The sequence below is a fragment of the Phodopus roborovskii genome, unplaced genomic scaffold (genome assembly GCF_943737965.1).
Source record: "Phodopus roborovskii unplaced genomic scaffold, PHOROB, whole genome shotgun sequence".
Classification (NCBI taxonomy): Eukaryota; Metazoa; Chordata; class Mammalia; order Rodentia; family Cricetidae; genus Phodopus; species Phodopus roborovskii.
Window position 1 is genome coordinate 18,442,145 of NW_026126514.1, and position 24,192 is coordinate 18,466,336.

The 24,192-nt window shown below is 44.7% G+C and overlaps 1 protein-coding gene across 8 annotated transcripts in view; it reads right to left on the reverse strand.

Moving 5' to 3' along the window:
• Window positions 1-24,192, reverse strand: part of Trim9 (tripartite motif containing 9) — a 98,983-nt gene that overhangs the window by 22,945 nt on the left and 51,846 nt on the right. For all 8 annotated transcript variants that reach the window (XM_051195949.1, XM_051195945.1, XM_051195946.1 and 5 more), the window contains exons 2-6: window positions 22,101-22,196; window positions 19,978-20,100; window positions 10,174-10,284; window positions 8,737-8,890; window positions 1,201-1,358 (exon numbers count right to left, since the gene is read on the reverse strand). In XM_051195949.1, coding sequence (XP_051051906.1) covers window positions 1,201-1,358; window positions 8,737-8,890; window positions 10,174-10,284; window positions 19,978-20,100; window positions 22,101-22,196 — 642 coding nt within the window. The remainder of the gene's footprint in view (window positions 1-1,200; window positions 1,359-8,736; window positions 8,891-10,173; window positions 10,285-19,977; window positions 20,101-22,100; window positions 22,197-24,192) is intronic.

A 24,192-nucleotide genomic window follows, 5' to 3' on the forward strand; every position in this document is an offset into this window, starting at 1 on the left:
CCATTGCTAGGTTAGCTATACCACAGCCTGTAAGTCATTTTTTAAAATCCCCTTTCTATATATTTATAAAGTCATCCTATAAGTTCTGCCTCTCTAGAGAACCCTGCCTAATACAGTATGTTTGAGACAGAAGCAGGCAAACACAGACAGGCTGCCACATAGAAATCACCAATCTGTGGGCACCACAGCCATGTCTTGACAAAGGAGCATGCCTGCCTCATATCCAGAGGGAACCATGAACTTCCCCGTGTGGTTAATATTCCCTTGCCTTGTGAATGTAATTCTTTTTGGGCACCAGTTCTGTCTGGTGAAAGGATCGGGGCAGGGAGGGGGGACGCCTGGAGAAAGATTTACTAGAAAAGTCCTCTCAACAAGGAGGCTGTAAGAGAAGAGCCTGCCAGCTAAGAAAAGTGCCAGCCCTAAACACTAGAATCTGTCATAGTAGAAACAAGACTTAGCCCATGGTTGATGGTATTATTAGCACTAAAGCATGATAGCGACAGTAACAGCCAGTACTGCAGACTCATCAGGGATACAGCAGCATGCTGGGTTTCCATAGAGATCTAATGGACTCTAAGCACAAAAGCCACCACATACACGCTGTGGTGGTGTGAGAGAAAGTGGCCCCTGAAGGGAGTGGCACTATTAGAAGGTGTGGCCTTGTTGGAGTGGGTGTGGCTTTGTTGGAGGAAGTGTGTCTCTGTGGGGGTGGGCTGTGAGGTCTCCTATGCTTAAGTGATGCCCAGTGACACAGTTGCTTCTGCTGCTTGTGGGTCAAGATGTAGAACTCTTAGCTCCGCCAGCACCACGTCTGCCTGAATAACACCACAAAGATAATGAACTAAACCTCTGAAACTATAAGCCAGCCCCAATTAAGTGTTTCCTTATAGGGGTTGCTGTGGTCATGGTGTCTCTTCACAGCAATACAAACCCTAACTACAACACATGTTACTGTCTGTGGCCCCTCACTGGCATATGTGGACCCAAATTCAGAGAGACAAGAAATAGGCTTTGTCACACAGCTAAGCTGTCTTTTCGAAAGGGCAGGATGATTTGACAGACCCCATCCATCTTTGATAACACAAAATCCCTGCTGGAGTGGTCCACCTCCAGGAAAGATGGGAAGACCGTGTTGTGACTGCACAGTGGGTCTTCTGAGGGAGTCCCTGGCATCACTTAATAAATAGGTTATCTGCTTACCCGGAACTGACCACCACTTCCATCATCCAGCTCCAGAATGTATCCTTCGGCGGCCACGGTGGACAGAGGAGGCTGTTTCCAGGACAGTGTAGCACTATTGTTGTGGGTGCAACACTCCTCTAGCTGTAGGATGGGGGTTGCTGGGACTGGAGAGGAAGCTAAAGAGAAATTAGTGCAGCTCTAGCTTCTGCTGAATTAAAACCAGTTCATTAGTTTATAATGAGAAGCTTCTCCTTGGTAAGGAAGAGGTCTGGAAACACACACACACACACACACACACACACACACACACACACACACGTCTGTCCGTCCATCCATCCATCCATCCATCCATCCATCCATCCATCCACTCAATAATGGTCTTCCAGATATTGTGCCCATAAACAGCAATAGCTGTAGATTTTTGAAATTTGGTACTGAGGGACACAAGCCGTGTCACTCGATTTGAAACTTGTGAAGAACCTGTAGCTTGGAACAGTGAGAGGTCAGGCCCATTGCTTTTTAGGAATAGAACAAGTTGGCTGGTAGCCCAGGAGCAGATCTGAATGTGACAGGGAACTCTTGATGGTTCCAAATCTTGGGAGAATCAGCTGAGTCAACAACCCTCTATAATGTGGACTGATACATTTATATTATTTAAAACTATTAAGTAGCTGAACCTTCAGACACATGAACATAAAAATACTGGTTGACAATTCCAGTTCCTAACCTAGGAACTCAATATGGGTAGCTGAGAGCAATGTTTTTAGCAGCTTTTGAAATTAAGTATTTATTTTATTTTATGTGTATGAGTGTTTTGCATGCATGTGAACATATGTATCCCTTGAATGTCTGGTGGCCATGGAGGTCAGAAGAAGATGCCAGATACCCTGGAACTCGTGTTGCAGACAGTTTTGAGCCACTGAACTGGTTCTGGGAACTGAACTCAAGTCCTTTACGAGAGCTGAAAGTGTTTTTAACCATGGAGCCATCTCTCCGTTCATATATATATGCCCCAGAACATTTCCCCCCAGCCTTGTGTTTAATAACAGGAGAGAATGGGCTGGAATTCAGGTCCAGGGGCATTTAGATGAACAAGTGTTAATTATGGAACACCTGGTGTACTCATCGCCACTGGACGTGACGAGTCATGCACTGAGTTAAATACGTTCCTGCAGTCATTCCAACCTGGATGATGTTGATTTAACAGCAGTTGGGAAACAGGGTGTATGGTGGGTGACCTAGGAGACAAAACCATCTACAATGTATGTGATATGAAGGGTAGAACTTTTAATGAAACCAGATCTGAGCTGCTAAACCCATCATTAAATAAACCAAGTCAGGGGAGTGGTTAATTGTAGGTGACCATTTTAGGACGGGCAGTCTCAAATTTCAATGGCATGGGACAAAATCTTTCAAGAGACCTGTCAGAAGCGGTAACTCCCAAGGGCTGTTGTGAGCATCCACATAGAAACAGGCATCACTTTGTGTTACTGTTGGGGGTGGGGACAGCTTGAAGTCTATTAGCGTGTGAAGTTTTTGTTATTAAAAATATGTTTCCTTTATAAAGGAATACATATTTTATATTTATGGTGGGATTTAGCCAAACTGTTGTCCAGAGGGCTTCTGGAGACATGGATGAATTTCCCTGGGATGTTTATTTTGTTAGGTCTATCATAAATCCATTCCTTGGACTGTCTCATTAGCTCATATTAATCTTTCGTTTTCCTTCGTTCATGCTGCAGGCAAGTGTACACTTCATCAATTACAAAATCAAAGAATACAATCACAAGATGATTTCCATTTAAATCCTACAAGTGCCTGCAACGTCTGAGCAGAAATGAGAGTCTTCATTAGACAAAGGCATCATCGGGTGATTAATTGAAATAAATGATGCCACATATAATTAAAACACTGGAACTTCATTTTGAGTCCCCAGTAGGAAGACTGTGGAAGAATAAATAACTTAGAAATAAAACTGTCGCTAACGTTCAGATCTCAGTATAATCTCAGACTTAGTAAGAAATGAACAAAGTGGTGGTGGTGGGGGGTAAGAGCACTACACGGAAACACTGGATGTCTAAATTGCAATCTGCTGTGTGTCTGAGTCTGTTTCTCTACGTGCTAAGAATAATTTTTTTCATTTTCATCTATTACTTATTTACCCCCCAAATGATGTATATAAAAAGCAAGCTTGTCAAAGTTACAGCCACATTAGCTAAGACTCAGGGTTGACAGAAAAATAGAGTTTTATGGTGGGTGTTATCTTACCCTACTTCATTTTATTAGGTATGAAATAAATACATGCCCTACAAGAAATGCAAAGTATTTTCAATCATTCTGTATTTTATAGATTGGTCATGGGTATAACACAACTGTTTCAGGGCTGATATCCGAGAATGTTTTAATTTATTGAAACTTTCTGTCTGGGGCTTCCGTAACTGCTTTGGTCTTGGTGTCTTGTGTTCATTCTGGGTCATCTTTGGCTTTCCCTTTGTAATTGGTTTCTCTTGGTCTGATCACAATGGTAGCATTTGTGATTCTCTTGGCCTGTAAACACAAACCACAGACTGAAAGTTCTTTTGGATACAAAGTGCTGTCATTTGTGCTTCTGTGGGAAGACTGGTGGTGGTGAGGCTTGGGGCTCCCAATGTTCTACAACAGTGTCTTCTGCTCGTGTTTTCAAATCTCATCATTTGAAGGCTGCTCTCTCCTTATTTAAGTTCTTCTCCTAATTCTTCAGGTCGTGGACACTAAGATCCCTCCAGAATTCCTCTGTGATAATGTTGTGAGGACAAAGAAGGAAGGAAGCTCGCTTCTCACTCCCAGCCAGGCCACAAGCCCCAAGGGACACTTAAGGAATACTTGGGTGGTAAGAGGCTTGCATGCATTCACTTATGGGAGTTTTCACAGCCACCCTCTTCTTATATCTGTTTTATTTACAAAGAAGCTGAAGCTCAGAGTGGTTTCAGGGCTAATAAGTGGTGGGACTGGACCCGGAGGGTGGGAACCACTGCTCTGGAGGAAGTGCATGGCATTTCTAGGAAGTTATCGCTGGTCCACTAGAAGAGACCATCACACATGTTCTGAGGACAGTCATTTCAGCCTCCAAACTTTGATTGCTTGTGCATGTGTGTGTGTATGTGTGTGTGTGTGTTCACCCATCCCTGCCAGCCCTCTCCTGCCATACACAGAAGAGTCTGTTCAGATAACTCTGTCCTTCACTATGTCCTTAGGACATAACAAGTTAATGAAGATTAATTTATCCTCATGGGAGCAGAGGCACTTAAAGGAATTAACAATCATTCAGTCTATGTGCTAAAAGGCTGGTGGAGTTTTAGGTCACAGTTTTGTCCTGGTATAGATTGAACATTCAGACAATCGATTTTAGCAACACACATTAAATGCTCCATGTGCTCACAATTCTAGGGTAGTATTCTTCAGAGAAAGTAGATGCCTGAAACCTGTTCTTACCCGTATAGCAGAACCTTTGGAAGACTACAAAAGGACTCTGAAAAACTACTCCCATGATCCAGGAGAGAGTGGACAATACCAACTGAGAATTTGGAAATTGATTCTTAAAATGATCTCTAATAAAAGCAGGAGACAAAATTTGGTATGCCATTTTTATACAATTAAAGACAAGGAGCCCAAACATTACCCCCAAAGGTTTGGAAAGAAGGTGAGGTGGTCTTCTATTCAAGGGACAACCAGAATTACGCCAGAACAATCAGCCATCAGAACAAGGAAAGCCCAGTGTTCTGTAGATGGAGTTCACCTGCTTAGGGAGACAGCGCCCTTTGCGGAAGACGATTTTTGCTAAGCAGCAGCTGCCTGAATAGAAACCCATGGACACTCACAGCCAATCCATCTTCCACAGTAACAAAAGGAAAACATGTCTTTGACAAGGTTTCAAAACCAGGAAGATTTGAATTTTTTTTTTTTTTTTGTCAAGAAACAGGCAGATATTTTCTGCATAAAAACGTCAGAAGTTTAAATGCATACTTTATGTTACTTAAAAATATTTTGAGTTTTTATTGTGTCCATGTAACATCGTTAGAAAAACATATCTAATGACATTGTAATTTCATAATGGGCAGATTGTGTTAATATTATTCCAAGTGCTATTTAATTTGAACCTTTTGTACTTGGACTTAGGATGCAGTTTGCGGGAATATTTTTACTGACAAGCTGTGAAAGGGTTCATTGGGTGGACTAAGAGTTCCTGTAGGCAAGGAGACAATGAGCAAGCTAACCTCACACTAGGAGCAGCTGTCCAGTGCTAACAAACATCCTAAGGGCCAGTGGTGGGGGAGGGGCTCAACTGCAGCCAGTCACCTGATTACTGCATTACAACCTTCGGCTTTTTCTTTTTGTCACAAACATTTGACAGGTAAAAAAATTATTCAGACTGAACAGGGCCAGGCTCTCACTGAATTGATTAAACTTAATGAACACAAAGCAAGACACATAAATTAACAAGGCAGAAAGAAAATAATCAAAAGTGAATTAAATTAAGATGAAGTGTTAAGCAGAAATTTCGCTCTTACACCAAACGGTCTTTTCTATTAATGTCGTAAAAAATTGTTCTGGATGTCCTGTGCATCAGGTCAGTTGCTGCTCATAGGGGCACTCTGCCTTTTAGCCCTCAGTGTAGTGGTATTCTCTGCTGCCGTGTGTGCAGACTTGAGCAGCGGGCACACATGGCTTTGTCCACTCTTGCCTCTGTGTTCACTAAGGGAACAAGTGACAGTTGTTCTTGGAAATGTGGTCCTCGATGCCGAGCACAGAGACCTCAGTTCTCAGTTCTAATACTGGCTGCCCGAGCTGCTCACTCCAGGCTCATCCTGCCACCTGGCCAGGACTGCCCAGAGGGTGGATGGGTGGACCAGCCTCAAAGGGCAGGGAGTGTGGGAACAGACTGCTCTGCCAGTTGACCAAAGCATTTCAAAGCCCTGAGGCTTCGACTTTCTACCTTCCCCTTCCTTCTGTCCCATTACCATGGTGAATTGGGTTGGTGCATTTCCCCCCTTTTCCACCAAAAGCTTTTATATTGCTCTTTTGTTGAAAGGATTGGAGATAGGCAGAGGCTGGCTGGGAGCAATTAACCTGGGGCTCTATACTCTGCAAGAGATAGTTTACTGACTGGAACTGTAGGTGTCAGAGAAGAGTTTCAAAGATTGCTGCAACACACACACACACACATACACAGACTAATGTATGAAATGAAACTAGCTGTTTCTCCAGGAAGCTACTACACTAGGAGGCACTAGTTTTATAGAACAGATTGGGAAAGACACGAGTGTACTTCTCAGGGCGGGCCCTAGCCCCGCCGCTCTCTGTAACCTAGGCTTCCGGTGCCCTGGTTCCCTCAGCTGACTTCTAGAGTTGTGAGAATAATGGAAGTAGGGGGGAAAAAAACACTCGCATTTGGGAGAATGTTTGGTTTTGTTACCATTCCATAAATGCCCTCACTTTTTATTACAACAGGACATCTTAACTTATGATCTATATGTCACTTAAAAGTTGGTTAAGGCACCATCTCAAAGCAATGCCTATCGATAATAAAATAGGGAAAGTGAGAAACCAAGAGCAAAGGGTTGTGAAAAGAATATGCATGAGTGCCAAACAGATGGACAAATTCACCCACACGACAGCAGCCATAACAGTATTAAAACTTCCCTGGCTACAGGATTCTGTCTGGCAAGTGGAAGCAGGTAGAAGTTTTCACTAACATCTATAGTTTGCAAAGCATCTATTTTTGGGACTCATTTATTACGTAGATGCTTAAATTAAGAGGCGAAGAATGAAAATCAATGTCTCCGTCTAAGGAAAGATTTCACTTTTGTTTTTATTATGTGCATGTGTGGGGTCTGTGTGTGTGAAGGCAGTGCCCAAAGAGACCAGGAGATGGTTCCTGTGGAGCTGGAGACCCAGGTGGCTTTGTGACCTGTCTGATGTGGGTCCTGGCAACCAGACTGGCCCTCTGCAAGAGCAGCAAGAATTCTTAACTGCCCAGTCTCCTCTGCAACTCTGAAGAGTGTTGTTTTCATTTTGGAATTGTTTCAAAGGCTTATATCTTCTTTGTTTGGCACAGTGTCTCACTATGTAACCGTCGTTGGCCTGGAGTGTGCTGTGTAGACCAGGCTAAGCTGGAACTCACAGGCCTCTGCCTCCTGAGTGCTGGGAGTAGGCAATGGGCCACCAGGCCTGGCTGAGTTTCCTCAGTTTTCAAAAAAGGCCAGGAAGTATTACAATGGTAGAGTTGGGGGACAGAGCAGAGGCTGGCAAGGATTTGAGCGAGGGTGGGGGAGGTTTAACACGTGATGAAGGGTTGCCTTTCTGGTTAGTTCTTGAGACAGAATCTTACTATGTAGTTCACACTGGTCTGAAATCAAGATCCTCTTGCCTCTGACTACTCATAGCTGGGGTCAGTCATCTCCACCTTTTCACCTGGCTTTGGAATAATTCTTTATCTCGACGGCAGTAGTGGTTGTATGAGTCTACATATGTCATAAACATGCAGTTAAAAAATCATAAATAGTCTTCAGATGGATTAGTCACATTGCCATAAAAAATACCATAGCTGGCATGCATTTTCAATCACAAGTACTTACACTTCCTTTTGGTGCCCAAAGTAAAAAACAAATAAAAAACTGAACCCCCCAAAACTTCAAACAGGCCTTGCCATACTCTTTAGTTCTGTAGCTAATCTTAAAGTTTATCCCGTTTTCATTCCTCTGGCAGCCCCAGCCATCCTCTCAGACTTGCGTTCATCTACGCTCAACATCTGTTTGTGTTCTCCACCCAAGGGGACGCCATCATTTCAATGACATTCAATAAATGTCAATTTCTGTGACATTTAACACTATTTAGGGGTCACTTCTTGTGGGAAGGTCTTGGCTGTACACAGTGACCTCCCCTTTTGACTGTCTCTGTGTTGGCTCTGGCTCTGCTGATGATGTGACCTCTCGAGGACTCTTGAAGAGTCAGGGGTTGAGTATATCTGAGTTTATCAGACTCGTTCAGCTTACACAGCTACAACAGAGGTGTTTTCATTCCCTGGCAGAAGTGAGTGTCACTCTAGATTTTAAAAAGATTTTATTCAAGTATATGTGTGCCGTGTGTGTGCAAATGCCCTCAGATGGCAGGGTGGGCATTCTAGGTGAACTTGGATCCTCTGAGAGAGCAGCCAGTGTACCCAGTGCAGCCAGTTCTCCTTTCCTTTTCCTCCTCCTCACCTCCCCTTCTTTTTTTTTTTTCTTCTTCTGAGTCTTTTTATTTAGACAAAGTCTTGCTATTTAATTTTGTCTTATCTGGAGCATGCTATGTAGACCAGGCTGGCCTTGAACTCACAGATGTGACTGTCTCTGCCTCCTATATGCTGGGATTAGAGGCGTGTACCATCAAGCTCAGCAGCAAGTGCCAGTAACTGCTGAGCCCGTTTCTCCAGTCCCACTCTGGATGCTATCACCTTCATCACAGGGCCGCCCATGGTGCTTCAAGCAGCAGTATCTGCTCAGGACAGCTCGCTGACTCTGGGGACATGAGACTCACCTTTCACTTGCACGAAGTCCAGCTGGTGAATGGACTGCAGCAGGGGGCTGTTGTCCAGGCTCAAGTCAAAGTCTGTGGTCATCCTGGGAGTGAGTGTGCCTTTCCCCCACTGGTCCTCAGTTAGGTGGACACGCCTTATGAGGGCATCTGAAATCTAATCACATCAAAGACCACAGCCTAAGAAACACAACATCACATTGAAACCACAGCACTACTCCTGGACTCTGTGTAAGCATCGCCACCAAAGGGCGAGGACCTCAAGCCGTTGCCATCTCGGTGTGCTCAGTGAGAAAGACTGTGTCACTATCAGGGTAGCACACAGTTTCTGAAGCAAATTTGAACATGTTTGTTGAGTCAGAAAGGAGGCCATTATAAATAACTAGGAACTTTAACCGATTAATAGATGTGCCTGGATTATGCTCATGCATTTATTACTGAGCTTCCAAATGCTGACGGCTCTGAAGAATGTGATACAATGGAAACCAGTTTATCCTATAGGATCAAAGGCTCTACCCTTCTGTTTCAGGCTGAGAGCAGCCAGACAAAATTCAGGAATTGAGTATGCAAGCAGAGAGGCTGCTACACATCCCCTTAAGTCTGAAGTGCCCATCTCCATGTGACTGTCACTGGATTCTTTGGAAGAGACCTCTTTCATTACTTTCTTTTTTCTTTTTAAGATTTATTTATTTATTGTGTATACAGTGTTCTGCCTGAATGTATACCTGCACACCAGAAGAAGGCACCAGATCTCATTATGTGGTTGCTGGGAATTGAACTCAGGACCTCTGGAAGAGCAGCCAGTGCTCTTAACCAGTGAGCCATCTCTCCAACCCCCCTCTTCTCTTTCTTACATTCAGCTCCACTTGTCACTCTCGGCTGGCTGCAGAACATGAATTCAAAGAGATCTAAATATTCCAGATCAGAAAAAAACAAAAACAAAACAAAAAAAAAAAAACAACAACAACAAAAAAAAACTCCTTGTCCTTGGTGTCAAAAACATAAGTAAACCCCAGTTTATAGCATAGCATTTTATAATTGACAATGAAAAAAGTCAGAACCAAAACAACCCCTTTAGTAACATTGCAAAAATAAAATAAAATAAAATAAAATAGTGGCTTTACTGAGCAGGAGGAAGAAGTAGTCCTTGCAAACAAGGACTTCTGCTGACAAAACTGTTAGGGAGAAGGCCTGATTCCCAGGCAAGGCAACACTCTCTTCTTTGGAAGAAATTACACGATTAAGCACAAGCATAGTGTGCCAGAAAGTTCCAGGAAGTCGGTGTTCTGCAGCAGGTTCTCCCACACTCACTGAGGATGTGGGTAGGTTCAGCTATTGAGGGACACATGGTAAGCCAGGCTGCGGGATGTCCCATCTGTGTGTCCTACATTCAGCGCTGGGGGACATCAGAAACAGGAAGCGAAACTCGTAAATACTGACCTGCAGGAAGCCACTGGGATCATTCTCCTTAATCACTTCCAAGCAGTACTCCATGAGGCCTGTGGTCTGGCGCAGTTTCACTGTGCAGTGGGAGATCTGGTCCCGAACCACCTGTGGTTGGTGTGGAAACAGAAAGGTAGGTGAAAATGGCAGAGGTAGGAGGGAGGCACACTGGGACTTGGGAAAACTCACTCAAAGCAGAATCGGAGAGCATCATGGAAATGGTCCTAAATGGATGAGAATACTTTGTGCCACTCTTTGCACAGACAACCACTCTGCCTGACAGATGTGGGAGGTCCTTATATGGAATGGCTAACAACAGGACCCTTCAGAAAAGATTGTGGAAGCCAGAATATTGAGGTTAGAACTCTGAACCCGGTGACTTTGGCGCATCAAGGACTTGGGCAGCACCCCGAAGACATTCGTCTCTGTGGAAGCTGAACCTGCTGTGAGCTGCTCTTGGGATGAAGGAATGAGCTATCTGTAAGGGCAGCTTTCACACAGGCAGCTGTGTGGCTATTGGTAGTGCTCACCCTTTTCTGCCCTGCTATCTCTTCTACAGGGTTTCACTACCTGAACAGCAAGGACATTCATCCGAGTCTTTTCTAGAGTGGTCTGGAGAGCACGAGACAGCCAGCTGGAGCCTGTACAGCATCGAGATGACGGCAACAAGTGAATTAGAGAAAGATGGCAGGTACAGATGGACCTACTTTAGAGTCACGTGACATTTGGAGAGCGCTTTTCAAATTGGCCCCAATGGCTGATCCGCGAGTCTGCTTTAGCCTACGTGGACTTTTTCTCCAGCATGCACGCTGCCTCTAGGATGTTCTACACCCAGAGACAAAGGCATGAAGCTTCTCCCATTAGAGGTGTTCACCTCTATAACCTTTGCACAGTGACCTGAATCCGAGTGACATTTGCAAAGAGGAATGAAAGCTCAGATTTCCCACAAACCTCAGACATTTGCTTCTTTGATATTTATACAACTTTGCCAAAGCCCCAACATTTCAGTCTTTTGGATTTCATGCATAATATGGAAAATGTTAATATGTATTAAAGACTTTTCCTTTCTTCTTTTCAGTTTAGATTATCAGTTTACTTTCCACTAAGGATTATGACACCTGTTTCCTGAAAGAGTCAGGAAATAGATGAAAATCATCTCAGTAACCTGATGTAAAAATCTAAATCTAATGTGCCTTGATATTTCCTTTTCGTGTTTCTCTGGAACCAGACTTATAGTTGCAATCTCGGCATTTGGCATTTTACCTCCCCACACTCAATACTATGGCACAGGAATTTTCCATGTTGCTATCAATGCTATTGGCTGTGTAGATAACCCAGTTGGTGGAGAATAACATTATTCCTATTTCTCTGCAATAGGGCACTTAATGTCTTCATAGTTTTCTACCGGCCCATTTGCTCACTTCTGGCTCTTATTCTTGAATTGTGATAATTTTAGGACATGCATGTGCTGAAACAAGTCAGCATGTGCTGACACCATTCAGCACTCTAAAGTTCCGTATCTGCTTTTAAATTTTCCTTCTTGGGGAAGGTGGATTTGGGACTTGTGGCTGTCTGAGCCTGGGGCTCTTTGCCCACAGCCAAGAAGCTCACTGTTCTGTGAAGGAGCTGGTGATTCTATGAGCATACAGAACAGGGATGTGCTGCCCAGCTGCCTCTCCCTAGGACTGATTTTGTTCCTCTTGTTACATCGTCACTGTCCATTCCGCCAATCATAACACTGATGAAAATCACTGCCCAGAATGAAGTCACAGGGTTTTCGGGACAGTGGTTTTTTTTTGAGTATACTGTTATTGACATCTAGTTTCTAATCTGAGATTTCCTACCTTATGGAGAACAGCCAAATAAATAGATCTTATAAGAACATAATCATTTTATAAGATCTAAAAGTCTTCTTATTTTTTTTATTAAAAATGTTGCATGTATGTAAGTGGTGTACATACACTTATATGTGTGCACCTGTGCTATGGAGGCCAGAGGTTGATGTCAGATGTCTTCCGGGACTGCTCTCCACCTTATATATTGAGGCAGTGTCTCTCACTTAAACCAGAGACCATCACCTCAGATAGTCTAGCTAGCCTGCTCTAGGGAATCCCAATGTCTGACTCCCAAGTTGCTACTATTAGAAGCCAACCACTGCACCCACCCAGCACTTTTTGTGGGTGCCGGGAACCTGAACTCTGGTCTTCACACTGGCACATCAAAGTACTTTTCCCGTTAAGCCACCTCCTCAACCCCAGTGATGAATATATATTTCCTCTCTGGTTATTAGCTTTCTGGCCAGGCTGTTCTTTCCACTTTTTCTTGTTCTGTGTTTTTGTTCTGGTGGTTTTGTTGAAGTTGGTTCCTAGGAAGCAAGGCTAGTATTTTTTTGTTTGTTTGTTTATTTTCTTTGAGTTCCACATTTTTGGACTTTGATGCTGGTGACCCAGAGAACCATTTGGCACTGTGTGTGTAGCTGCCTAAAGTCAAGTTGCTTTCCTTGGGTATTGTGCAAGTTGCAGGAGTGACACAAATAGGTCCTGGGAGGACCTCCCCCACCCCACCCTGCTTTCATCTGCACTAGAGCCTAACCCAGTTCCCACGGGACAGTGGATTGGTCTGCAGTGTACGACTCCAGGGAAAGCTCTGAGAGTGTATATATACACATGGGTAGAACTTGTCCTGACCACACTCCATCCAAATTAGTGATAGGCCAATTGCTTCCTCCTGTCAGTCCGCGTGGTATAACCCACAGAGAGGTTCGGTGTTATTGAAGAGGATTCCACTCTTTTATCCAACTTTGAACAAGATTAAGTCTCCACCCCGACTTCCATTTGCCTCTCCATTTTTCATGTGTCTTTATTTTTTTTTCTCCTTGTTCTTCTGAATAGTTTTAAATCATACTCTCCTCATGGATGCTGAAGTGCTGTCACTTATAAATCATCAGTCTGAGTATGTGATGATATTCTTTCTCCTACTTACTTTTTGAATGTGATCTATTACTTTCTATTGACGGTTAACACCCCCCACCACATACAATGCTCCCTTAGTGTTTCTTACTTGATCAAGATTCAGGCCAGCAGGATTTTACTTGCTATTGTTTTTGCTATTGGTGGGGAAGTTTCTGTGCACCCACCCAGCAACCGATGACACTATGAACTGCCTCTCTGGGAGTGACAGGTGATGAGCTCTGGCTTAATTTCTTTGATTAAACAGAGACTCCATCCCTCCTGCCCCGCACCCCCCCCCATAGAATATAATTTACCATTTTACATTTTATTCTTTAAAGAATAATGCATTCCTCAACACTTGGAGAAACTTAAATGAAAGAAGAAAGCAGTATACCATCTTTCTCCCACAGGGAGATGATTATGGAGGAAGAAGGCTGGGAAGAGATGAACTTGTTGGCATTCTGTCCGTGTAGAAGAACATTTACCATGGGTGGGGGCCATATCAGAGCACTGAATATGGAGTTCTAGCACAGAGCTGTACAGGGTGACTCTGTCTTGTGCCTTCGAGAGGAAGGGAGCTCTCTCCTAGCTGAGCAAAGGGCATCAAAGGCAACCGGAGAGATCCCTTCACTGGTGTTGGGCTGGTATATGTGTGTTCCATGTTTGTGGAGGAGACCCCATTGTGTGGGCATCCTGTGATTCTGTGGGGACACTGGGAACTCTATCTACACAGACCTTTTCAGCTTTATTCTTATAAGGTGGGGAGCAGAGTTTCACCCCGTGAAACTCTGGAAGGAATCTGCATTAATGACGGGCTTACACCAGTGATAACAGTGGTTACATTATTAGTGTTGACCCCTCTCAACTTGGGCAGGTCAAGGTTTTGAATTGTTCCGGGTGCTTAGTTTTTACACAGGCCTTCATCCCAGCATCCAGTCTAATTTCCTGCATTCGCATTATTGTGTTTGCCATACTGGGCTGGTGCTTGACTGGGATGAACTACCTTTCCTTGCTGACAGTGACTGTACCTAATAACTTAAACATTTCCTAGTGAGTGTGATTATATTTCTCCTCTTTCTCCCATCCCTTAATCAAAGGGTCCTCTGCCTGCTGGGAAACAATGAGCAGATAGGCTGATTCAGTAGTTTTATGAGCCAGTAGCACTCTGTGATGGAGCTTTCCCTGCTTAGTGGCATGGATATATAATGAATTGTTTAAAAAAAATGAGAGTTGGGCAGTGGTGGTGCAGGCCTTTAATCCTAACACTTAGGAGGCCAGCCTGGTCTACAGAGTGAGTTCCAGGACAGAGAACTCCCCACCCCCAATAATGATGATGATGATAATAATAATAGAAACACAGCATGGTAAAAACCAGCAAATACTGTGATGGAAATACTGCTAACTATTCCAACAAAACCCAGTGGTACAGCAGACTCCAGGAGGCATCCTACTATGGTGGACATATGGGAGCCCTCCACAAACACTGAGTTTTATTATCTTTATAGCTTTGCTGAGTAGTATTTTGATATATCAAATTCACCAACTATACAAGCACACTAAAGATTAGATTCCCCCCTTCAAATAAATGTGGACAACCATGATTATTGCTTCCAAGGGATCTTACTGTTGGAAGATAACAAGAAACTACATATCAGCATGTCCTATTGAAACTAGACCATTCTAAAACACCAGAAAAAGGGAGAATATATTTAAGATGCTTTTAGAATGAATTAAAGTTTTGAACATATTATAGAGAAAATTAACTCACAGGTAATACTTTAATTGTCTCAAAAGAATATGGAAATATGTCATGTTTGAAAAATAAAAAAATATAGATGTCATTAATGGCACATTTTAATGTTGTCACAGATTCCCTGTGAGGGTGTCAGGAACAGTAGAGACAGCTTGGGACCTTATTGGGTGGAGCAAGACCTAGGGAGGAGGAAAAAATAACATCTGGCTTCCTCTGTTGATCACCAGGACATTGTCCAATTCCACACAAGAACTAGAAATATTTCTTGGATGTTCAAAGATAATTTTTCTCCAACATCTTTCTGTCATTTGCTTCAGTTTATCACATTCTCAAAACAGATGAACAGCTCCTTGCCCTTTTTCAAACCACAGAATAGCCCTAACTTCAGTTCACATTTTGTAATTGGCCCAAAATATGGCCACACCTGATCATCACTCAACTAAGCCTTTCGGCATTTTAATTTTTATAAAACATTTTAAACAGCACAGTGAAATTAGCAAAATACCTCATAGAATGATCAGTTATGAACACAGGCAACAAGAAAAAAGACTCCCATGTGTTCAAAGAGAATAAGGTGTGTGGTTAATCCTATGAACACTGTGTATGGAAAAGTAAGTTCTTAGGAACATTTCCTCAGAGTGATGAATGAAGTTATAATTCCATTTATTCTTTCAGTAACAGAGGCAAAAGTTAAAACTTGGGTACTGTGCTGAGTCCTTTACAGTGCTCCACACTGAACACAGTCTTAAGTCCTTCTCAGTGTCTCAGACAGGGGCTGCACTGAGTACTCATGATTTCTCAAACTGAGGACTGTGATAAATGCTTTGCCGTAACTCACGAACTGAGAACAGTACTCTTTGTATCTTCATTTCATTCCACATGCAGAGAAAAGAAACCGGGCTACAGAATTCCCCAAAGTTAGAGACCTAGTGACAAGTGTGACCCACTCTGGTCTCTAACACAGAATCTAGGCTTTTCCCCACCTGACTCCATCTTGTCTCACCAGAGCCCTTTCATCTCCTCAGGCTGCCAAAGCTCTCAGAGCACAACATGAGCAGGGTACTAAGACCTGCATCCTATGCCTTTGAATTGCATGCCCTCATGTATGCGCGCGCGCGCGCGCGCGTGCGCGCACACACACACACACACACACACACACACACACACACACACACACACACTGCCTCTTTGTCAGCCAAGCACAGCCTTTGGCAACAGAAGAACATGAGATTACTGTCACACAGTCAACAAAGGAGGAAGTGCTGTGCTTGGCGAGGGTGTCCTTAAATGGGCAGTGTTCCCTCCTCACAAGTCTCCGGATCGGATCGCCGAAAACAATGAGAAAGGGAACAGGCGGGGACAAAAGAAGCTCCATGGAGGCTGGTGTCAGTAGCTATGGTAGCAGTGGCACCGGTGGCTGTCTTTAGAAGTGGCGACAGATACAATTGGCTGAAAATGACAGAGATGAATCATAAAGATAGAATACAGAACAGCTTTGCTGCCGAGGGCAACAATCGGCCACCTGCCTCTTTCCATCATCCTCCAAAGTCTAAGCAGGGTAAAATGAGGGCACCAGTGTCCTCTGCCCAGTGGCATCTGTGTGGCCTGCAGCACATGACAAGGGCTGTCATGGGGAAGATGAGGACAGCAGGCAGCAGGAGGGGATGGGGGCCCAGGGGTATGGCAGGCACCATTCTTGAGCATCAACCTACTGCACAGGCCATGGCAGACACTCTCAACCCCTCCTGTAGAGATGGCACTAAGTAAGGGGCACAGGGGCCTGTGATGCCCTCTACTGTTTGCTGACATGACATGGATCAATGACACTTTCCCAGTCCTTGATTCCCTCTTCCTTAGAGATTGCTGACCTCTGTTTCCCTCAGACAGAGCAGCCATGGTCACCTCTACAGTGACTACACAGCATCACGTGTCTTTCACTGTGCTCACGCTGTGGTGCCAGTGTTTGCAATGTTTGATAAGGAGAGACTCCATCGAGAAGCTCAAGTTTCACTGGTAGGCACTGAAATACTTTCCTTAGTTCTCGGCAGGGTGGGCAACTCCAGCTGTCCAGCTCATGCTCCAAAGGCAGCCACAACTCATCTTTAAGTGACTTGGGTGGTATTTTGAAGCAACGTCTAGTGACACAGGCTCTGAGCACAACTATTCTAGAAGCTGAGGCTAGTGTGTGTTCAAAGCTAGCCCCGGAAACTCAGCAAGACTGTCTCAAATTTTTAAAAGGAGGGAGGGAGTGTGGGCAGTGTAGATCAGTGGCAGAGTGCTTGCTTAGTGTGTGAGGCCTTAGGTTCAGTCTCCAACACACACACACACACACACACACACACACACACACGCACACACACACACACACATACACAGGTACAGTCCCCAAAATGCACAGGCTATTCTGAGGATTGCTATAAAAGTAAACTTCTGCATTTCTATGGGGAGGCTACAGTGATTGTCACTTAGTGATAACAGAGCAGGGAACAACAACAAAAATTCTCCATCAGTCTTGGGGATTGGCTGACTGGCAAGATCACCATCATCTTTCCTCCGATAGGCAGGAATGCAGTGGCCATTAACACACATCTCCTACAGAGTAAGCAACTATGATGCCAGCTCCCCATGAGGTGCTCTGTGACAGAGTTGCCAGTGGTTTTCTCCTTACAATGTCTACAGTACTGACCACTTGTTTCCCCAGAAGACCGCTGTTCACTTGTGCTGGAGCCATTTGTAGGTAACATTCATTGCTTCTATAAGTCAAGGCTCACCCTGAGTCACCACCGTGTCCCTCACTCCTCAGAACTCCTCACACTCCAACCCTCACAGGCACACATTAGCTACTGGTTGTTTGAGGAGAAATGCCTGGTTTCTGCGTGGAACTTCTACCAGGAGCAGTGGGGATTCTGGGCTCTGTGGTTACTTGGTTCCTGGAGACCAGTTCTTAATTCATGTTGTTATTATTCCCTCCTTTCTAGAGTATGAACAACAGTGATAGTGACCCCATAGAACTGCTGTGAAAATTGTTGAGATGATTCCCCACCATATAACTCCTACACTTTTGCAGTAAAGAATATTTCTCCAGACTTTCACTATTGCTAGGATCAAAGGCTAGGATACACATCTATGTTGCTGTGGGGCAGCTGCAGAATCATGTTCCACAGCAGGCTGAGATTTTACTTCAGAGAAAAGTGACTCTCAAAAAAAAAAAAAAAAAAAAAAAAAAAAAAAAAAAGCCATTCAGATCTAACCTGACTCTGAAAGAAATATTTATCGAGTCAAGCCATTTCCCAGATTGTTAGGTAAGCCTGTAAGACAGATGCCCACACAATGACACTTTCAGAACAGTTGGAAAGCACAGCTTGTCTGTGATTTCCCTCAGTTTCTCCTCATATTTAAAGGAGTTGGTGCACATGTTGCCATGAGTCATAGCTCAGTGTTCCTTTAAGGAATTCACAGGCTAATAACTAGACACCAGAAGAGGAGATGATGCTCAGGATGCAGAGGCTGACCTGGGGCTGGGCATGTAGGAGGAACTCCATCATCTAGGACTCTGAAGACTTCCATACACAGGCCTAGGTACACCCCTAGGAAAGCCAAGCCTTAGTCCCTTCAGCTTTTGTTCAAAGGTTCCTTGTGGAAAGCGTTTCTTTGGCATCCCTGAAGAGTTTGAGTTCATCCTGAGAACATGGCACACAGGCTTCTCACTTAGACCCACAGCCAGGAGTACATATGGCTACTCTCAAATGAGCATCAGGATTGCCAGGCTTGGTTTGCTACCAAAACCCATAGGCTCTTCAACACTAGCACTCTGGAGGCTAACCCCGCCACATCCCAAACCTAGGTTTATAGGCTCTTTCCAGATCTGCAATTCTCTTTCCCTAGGAATCTGGTCCCTTGATTGCATTATACTGTTGGTGTCTGCAAAAGCCAAAGAGGTAAGGCATCAGTGACCACAAGCTGGGGGTCAGGCTCTCATGAGCTCATCCTTTTTGGATGGACCTTGTCACAGAACAGCCTGCTGCTTGCCTCAATTAGACAGCGTCCCCTGAATGGCAATCCAAGTCAGAAGACAGGGGAGAAAGGTTTTCATCTCCACCATGTTGAGGTGCTGACTTTGGTCAGGGAAGCAGCACCGACAGCTCTGAACACTCTTTGAGGAGCTGCAGATGGCAGGAGGGAGGGGGGCGTGGAGAGTAGGCTACGGTTGGGGTCTTGTCACTGCATCCATCCACTTCAGTGTTGAAACTTCCTTGGATCACTTACTGGAACCTGATTTTAGAAACGGGAATTTTCTTGATCTTGAAGGTCTGGTATTAGGTAGCTAACCTGCTGGGTAATATTTGTCATTGGGTATTGACCTGCTACTAGGTCCCCTAAAGTGGTCCATGTTCTTCTTGACAGCAACCCCAACTGACAGCCTTGATCAGAGCTCGCTTCTTCTACTTTAACCCCAGGCTGTCACTGTATGTCCTCTTCCTCACCAGGCCTGAGATCTGCTGGCCATGTGTGGGGTTCTTGGCTGACTACTCAACACTGGACAGGCTTCTGCTTCTACTCCCCATCTTATTACAGTGGATGACAGGCAGGTTATCACATGTCCCTAAGACCAGTCCTGTCCATAGGATCCAAGACTCATAATGTGATGATTTTTACTATGTAGGGGTCAAAGTCTATAAAGAAAATTTATAAATAAATTTTATTTTAGAAACCATACTTTATTTACCTACTCAAGAACATGTTTTTGCCTATGTGTGGCTATCTTTAGCTAAGCTTTCAATCCTGTCCTAGGATTCACTTTCCTCTCTTTTTGTCTTCAAAAAACTAGCCTGTGATATATTTTCCATGGATGCCCTTCTTACTCCTGAGAGAGTAGAACAAATGCAGAGACTTTTATTTATTGTTATTTCCACCCCCAGAACAGATCCTGGCCCAGAGAACTAACCCAGCAAATTTTGGTTAGGAAACAGAAAGAGTAAATATGCCTGTCCCTGTCTGGCCAGACCATACAGGTGAGGAATGGTATCCTCCTGTGACTGCCCGCCATTGCCCTGGGAGGCTGAACAGTCGCTTCCCACTGTCCAAGGTACCACTCACCTTCAGCTTGTGTTCATGCTCCTTGTTGACCCGGGCCAACAGCTGAGCCTTCCTTCGGTTTAGGGCATCAATGAGAGCATCGCACTGGGCCACTAGGCAGGCCTCAAACTCCACACTGTTTTCCTGAATGAGAAAGCACACTTCTCAGGCACATGTATGGGGAGCTTGGGTAGTTGGAAAAACTAGAGCACCCCAGTCCTTCCTACCAAAGAGACGGAAAGGAACTCTGTCCATAGAGCACACTATTTCCAAATCACTGGTAAACTGTGTTCTGTACCGCGAGTGTTTTGCTTTAAATTTACACGAGAAAAGATAGGTATTTGTTACTTAAATTAATTTTTGTCAAAAGAAATCATCTCTGCAGCTTGAATTATAATACGTATAATAACCTTTTGGCTTGTTGGGTGGTACAAAAAAAAAAAAAAAAAGTCCACCGCATGTGCTTGGCTCTGCAGTGGTGTCTAGGAGGAAGAGGGTAGAGTCAGGGCAGGAGAGAAAGGGTTACTACATTTAACAGAAAAAAGAAGAGGGGATGACAAAGGTCTCCCTCGTTAAACATGGTCCAATGTTGCCATCCAATGGTAGCATAAAGCCTGAGGACAATAAGCAAAAGCACGTGTCCCTGCATGAAGAAAGGCAACAGAAGAGAACAACTCATATTGGCAACAACATTTTCTTGCTGTAAAAGCAGACAGGACACGGTAGCTTGCGGAGGGACGGGAGAAAGCCAGAGAATGAAGGAAATGTAGCCCTGGTATGTAAGTTGAATGCTGGCCGTTTTTCCTCTAGTTTAACCATGTAGTTCTTTCAACTGGCAATTCTGAATTATAGGCACATATTAAAGGTCTCTGATACTTAATCCAGCACCTTTCTTCAAATACAGGGTCTTTGTCGGAGACCGAATCAGAGGGAGCAGCAGCTCCTATGGATGCTAATTTCTGATCTCCTGGCAACCATCTTTGAAGTCTCAGAGAAAGTGCTTGAAGAATCATTTAAGGGCTTGCTGTGCCCTGGGCTGTGCTGAATGAGGGTGGGTGTGGGGGTGGGAGGGAGCCTTCCCTTGAAGGCTCTGCTACTGTTTTCTTACGGAAAGAACACTCCGCTCTGATGGAAAGGCAAGGCAGGGGCCAGCCTGGGGCGGCATCACTTGTGCCAGCAAGTGCAATGAAAGGGTTGATTGATATGTGCTGTTGCTTTGGAAAACAGAAGGAAGTGTACAAAACTGCTAGGGAAACAACAGTTTTAACACGGGAATGCATGCATACGGAAAAAAAAAAAAAAGGAAGGAAAAAGGAAACTAAAAAGGCAACAGAACCAGTGTGTGGTGCTTTGAAAGGCTGGCTTACATTAAAAATCTGTTTCTGCTTTGACTCGGGTTAGCCCCTCGGAAAGCCAATTTATGGAGGGCAGAGTTAAGGTCATTTCTGCGAGGCAGACCTCAAAACATGTAAGAATGGCAAACAGAGCAGAAGGGTCATTATTTTGTTGCCTCTTGTGTTTTGTGGTTTCCCCCTTTCGGCAACAGTGGGAAATGTATGCATTCTCAAGTCCCGGCTGACCTGCTGGTCATTGTGTCCCGATAAAGCCCTCTGAAAGCATAGACACCAGGGGACTGGGCCTAGAATGCATCCAAGTGTCCGAGACACGATAGAACAGGAGAAAGGGAGAGGGAGAGAGAGGAGGGAGGGAGAGAAAGAAGATGATAGAAAACGATTGGTTAATGTGAAGTAAATGGGGCTTGGGGACCTATAGGATTTTAGACACTGGGGAATAGTTGGGTTCGGAGGGCCTCCGTCTGAAGGCAACTTGGTAGCAGACTCAGTGCCTCAGAGTGGAAGGCGGGAAGCTCCTGGGACAGATGACTCTGGGTTGTGGACACAAGAGCTACCCCAAGAAGAGGCCCTGTGAGGGCGGCCTCTGTGAATGTGTGCCTGGGTAGAGGGGCAGGGCAGAAAGAAAGAGGGATTTCCTCAGAACACATCAAGTCCCAGGGTCTCACCCGGGTCTGGTTGCTGTCAGCCTGAGCCGCCCCCATCCCTGCACCCCTGCACTCCCTTTACCCCGGCACCCCGTTTACCCCTGCACCCCTGCATTCTGTTCACCCCCGCACCCCCACCCCGTACCTGGATTTGTTGCACCATGCTGCGGAGTTGCACCAGGAACTCCTTGGCTTCTTTGGCCCTGTCCGACAATCCGTTCAGCGCCTGGGAAAGCTGGCTCTGTGGAGAGAAGGAAGGAAAGCCTGAGCTGCAGTCACACAGGGCTAAGTGGGGCTACTTCAAAGCCACAGAGTCCCAAAGGCAGGAGCCATTAGCCCGCCAGAGTCGAGTCCTTTTGTCTGGACCTTTGAGGTAACATGGGTGGGTGGGTTCTAGTACCCAGGCAGGCAGTCCTTCCCTGGGCCCCTGAGCACGTTATTCTCTGAAGCAGAAAATGTTTCTGGCCACAGGAGTCAAAGGCCTCACTAGCTGATACCCACGTAGAGTACCCTCATCTCGCTAGTTCATTCATCTTTTATTTCATCTGTGAGGGATAAAAAGCCAAACTAGTCAGGGGTGGGCTGGGGCAGAAATAACGAAGACGATCAAATGCAAGATGAAGAAGTGTTGAGCATTGGTGTGATGCTCTGGGGCCACAGAATTGTTAACAGACCATGATAAAGACCTGGAGGGTACTCCACCCCACCCATGTCTTCCCCCTTTTCCCAAGTGCACTTACTCTAGCTTCTCCACCCCCACTGGCATCCTAACCAAGACCAAAGCCTACCCTGTTCCTAACCCCCATACCACCAAACCTCCTGCAGTTCTGCAGGGGCAGAGTGTGTCCAGGCCAGCACTGCTTTCTAGCCTTGGCATCTGCCGAGATGCTGGCCCCCAAACCACTCAGCAGTGGAACCTAGGTGAAGGTCCACCAGGGAATGGAGGGTCTAGGAAAGCTGGGACCAGTGTGGCCAGTGCAGTTTCTCTTCTTTGGTTTCTGCCTTTGAGGCAGATCGGTATCTTCTGGAGAGGAGGTCATACAGTAAGGACAGAGGGGGTAAGGATTGGGGGTTCTGAGTCAGTATCTGAAGGCTCTCACTCACCACTGTGTTTCCTGTTGGGAAGAATGAAGTGCTACTTAAGCCCTGTGCTGAGGTTTTTCCATTCCTTGAAGCTGCTGATACAAGAGTCTTTGTTCTAGCAGGCTGAGCAGAGCCATTGCCACTCAGGCAGTGGCAGACCTTTCTTTGCTCCTCCTTCCTGTGCCTTCCTGGAAGCCCCAAACCCATTCTCCTCAATCAGTACAATGCCTTTCTTATCCTTTCAGAAAAAAAGACAAAAAAAAAATCTCAAAATGGTATCTCTTGGTCCTGTAATTTTTTTTCTCTTATGTTTGTCTTATTTAATTAAATATGAAGGGAGACACTGCATTTTCTTTAAAATAGCTGATCAAATGCTGGGGGGGGGGAAGTAACATAGGATGGTAGAAAGAAAGCAGGACTTGAAGGGGTTAAATTCTGGCCCTGCCCTTTACTAAGTGACTGCAAGAAAGCCACCTATGCCCAAATTATGCCCAAATGATCATTGAAATAATATTTTGCTATTGGGCTCTCAATGAATATAGGACAGTGCTTAAGGGAACTATCCCATTTTATAGATGTTGCCAACTACTGGCTGTTTATGCGTTTATACATAGTTTGGCCTCCTGAATAAAATGAGAATTCCACTTACTCTTGGATGGTGTGGGCATTGCATGGGATACCATTTTAAAGGCCAGGACCCTTTAAATGCAGGTGTTTCCTTAATAAATGTTGGATGGTTTTAACTCACGTTTGCTTCCTTCATTTCCAGGTACCTAAACACCCAATGATGAGATGATGGGGGATGTTCTTATGTATGCATGAATATATGTTTCTCTAATTAGTTGGTGAATAAAGATGTTTCTGCCAGTGGACAGACAGAACTTAGTCATGTGGGAAATCCAAACAGGGATAGAGAAAGGTAGTAGTAACTGGAGTTGAGGAGACACCATGTAGCTGTCGTGGAAGCAGGAGGTCCAGGCATCATCACTAAGCCAAGACCACACAGAGATACACATTTAATAGAAATGAGTTAATAATTAAGAGAGCTAGCCAATAAGATGCCCAAACCATCGGCCAAACAGTTTATAATTAATATAAGCCTCTGTGTGTTAATTTGGGGCTTAATGGCTGCATGACCAGGTGGGATTCAAAGG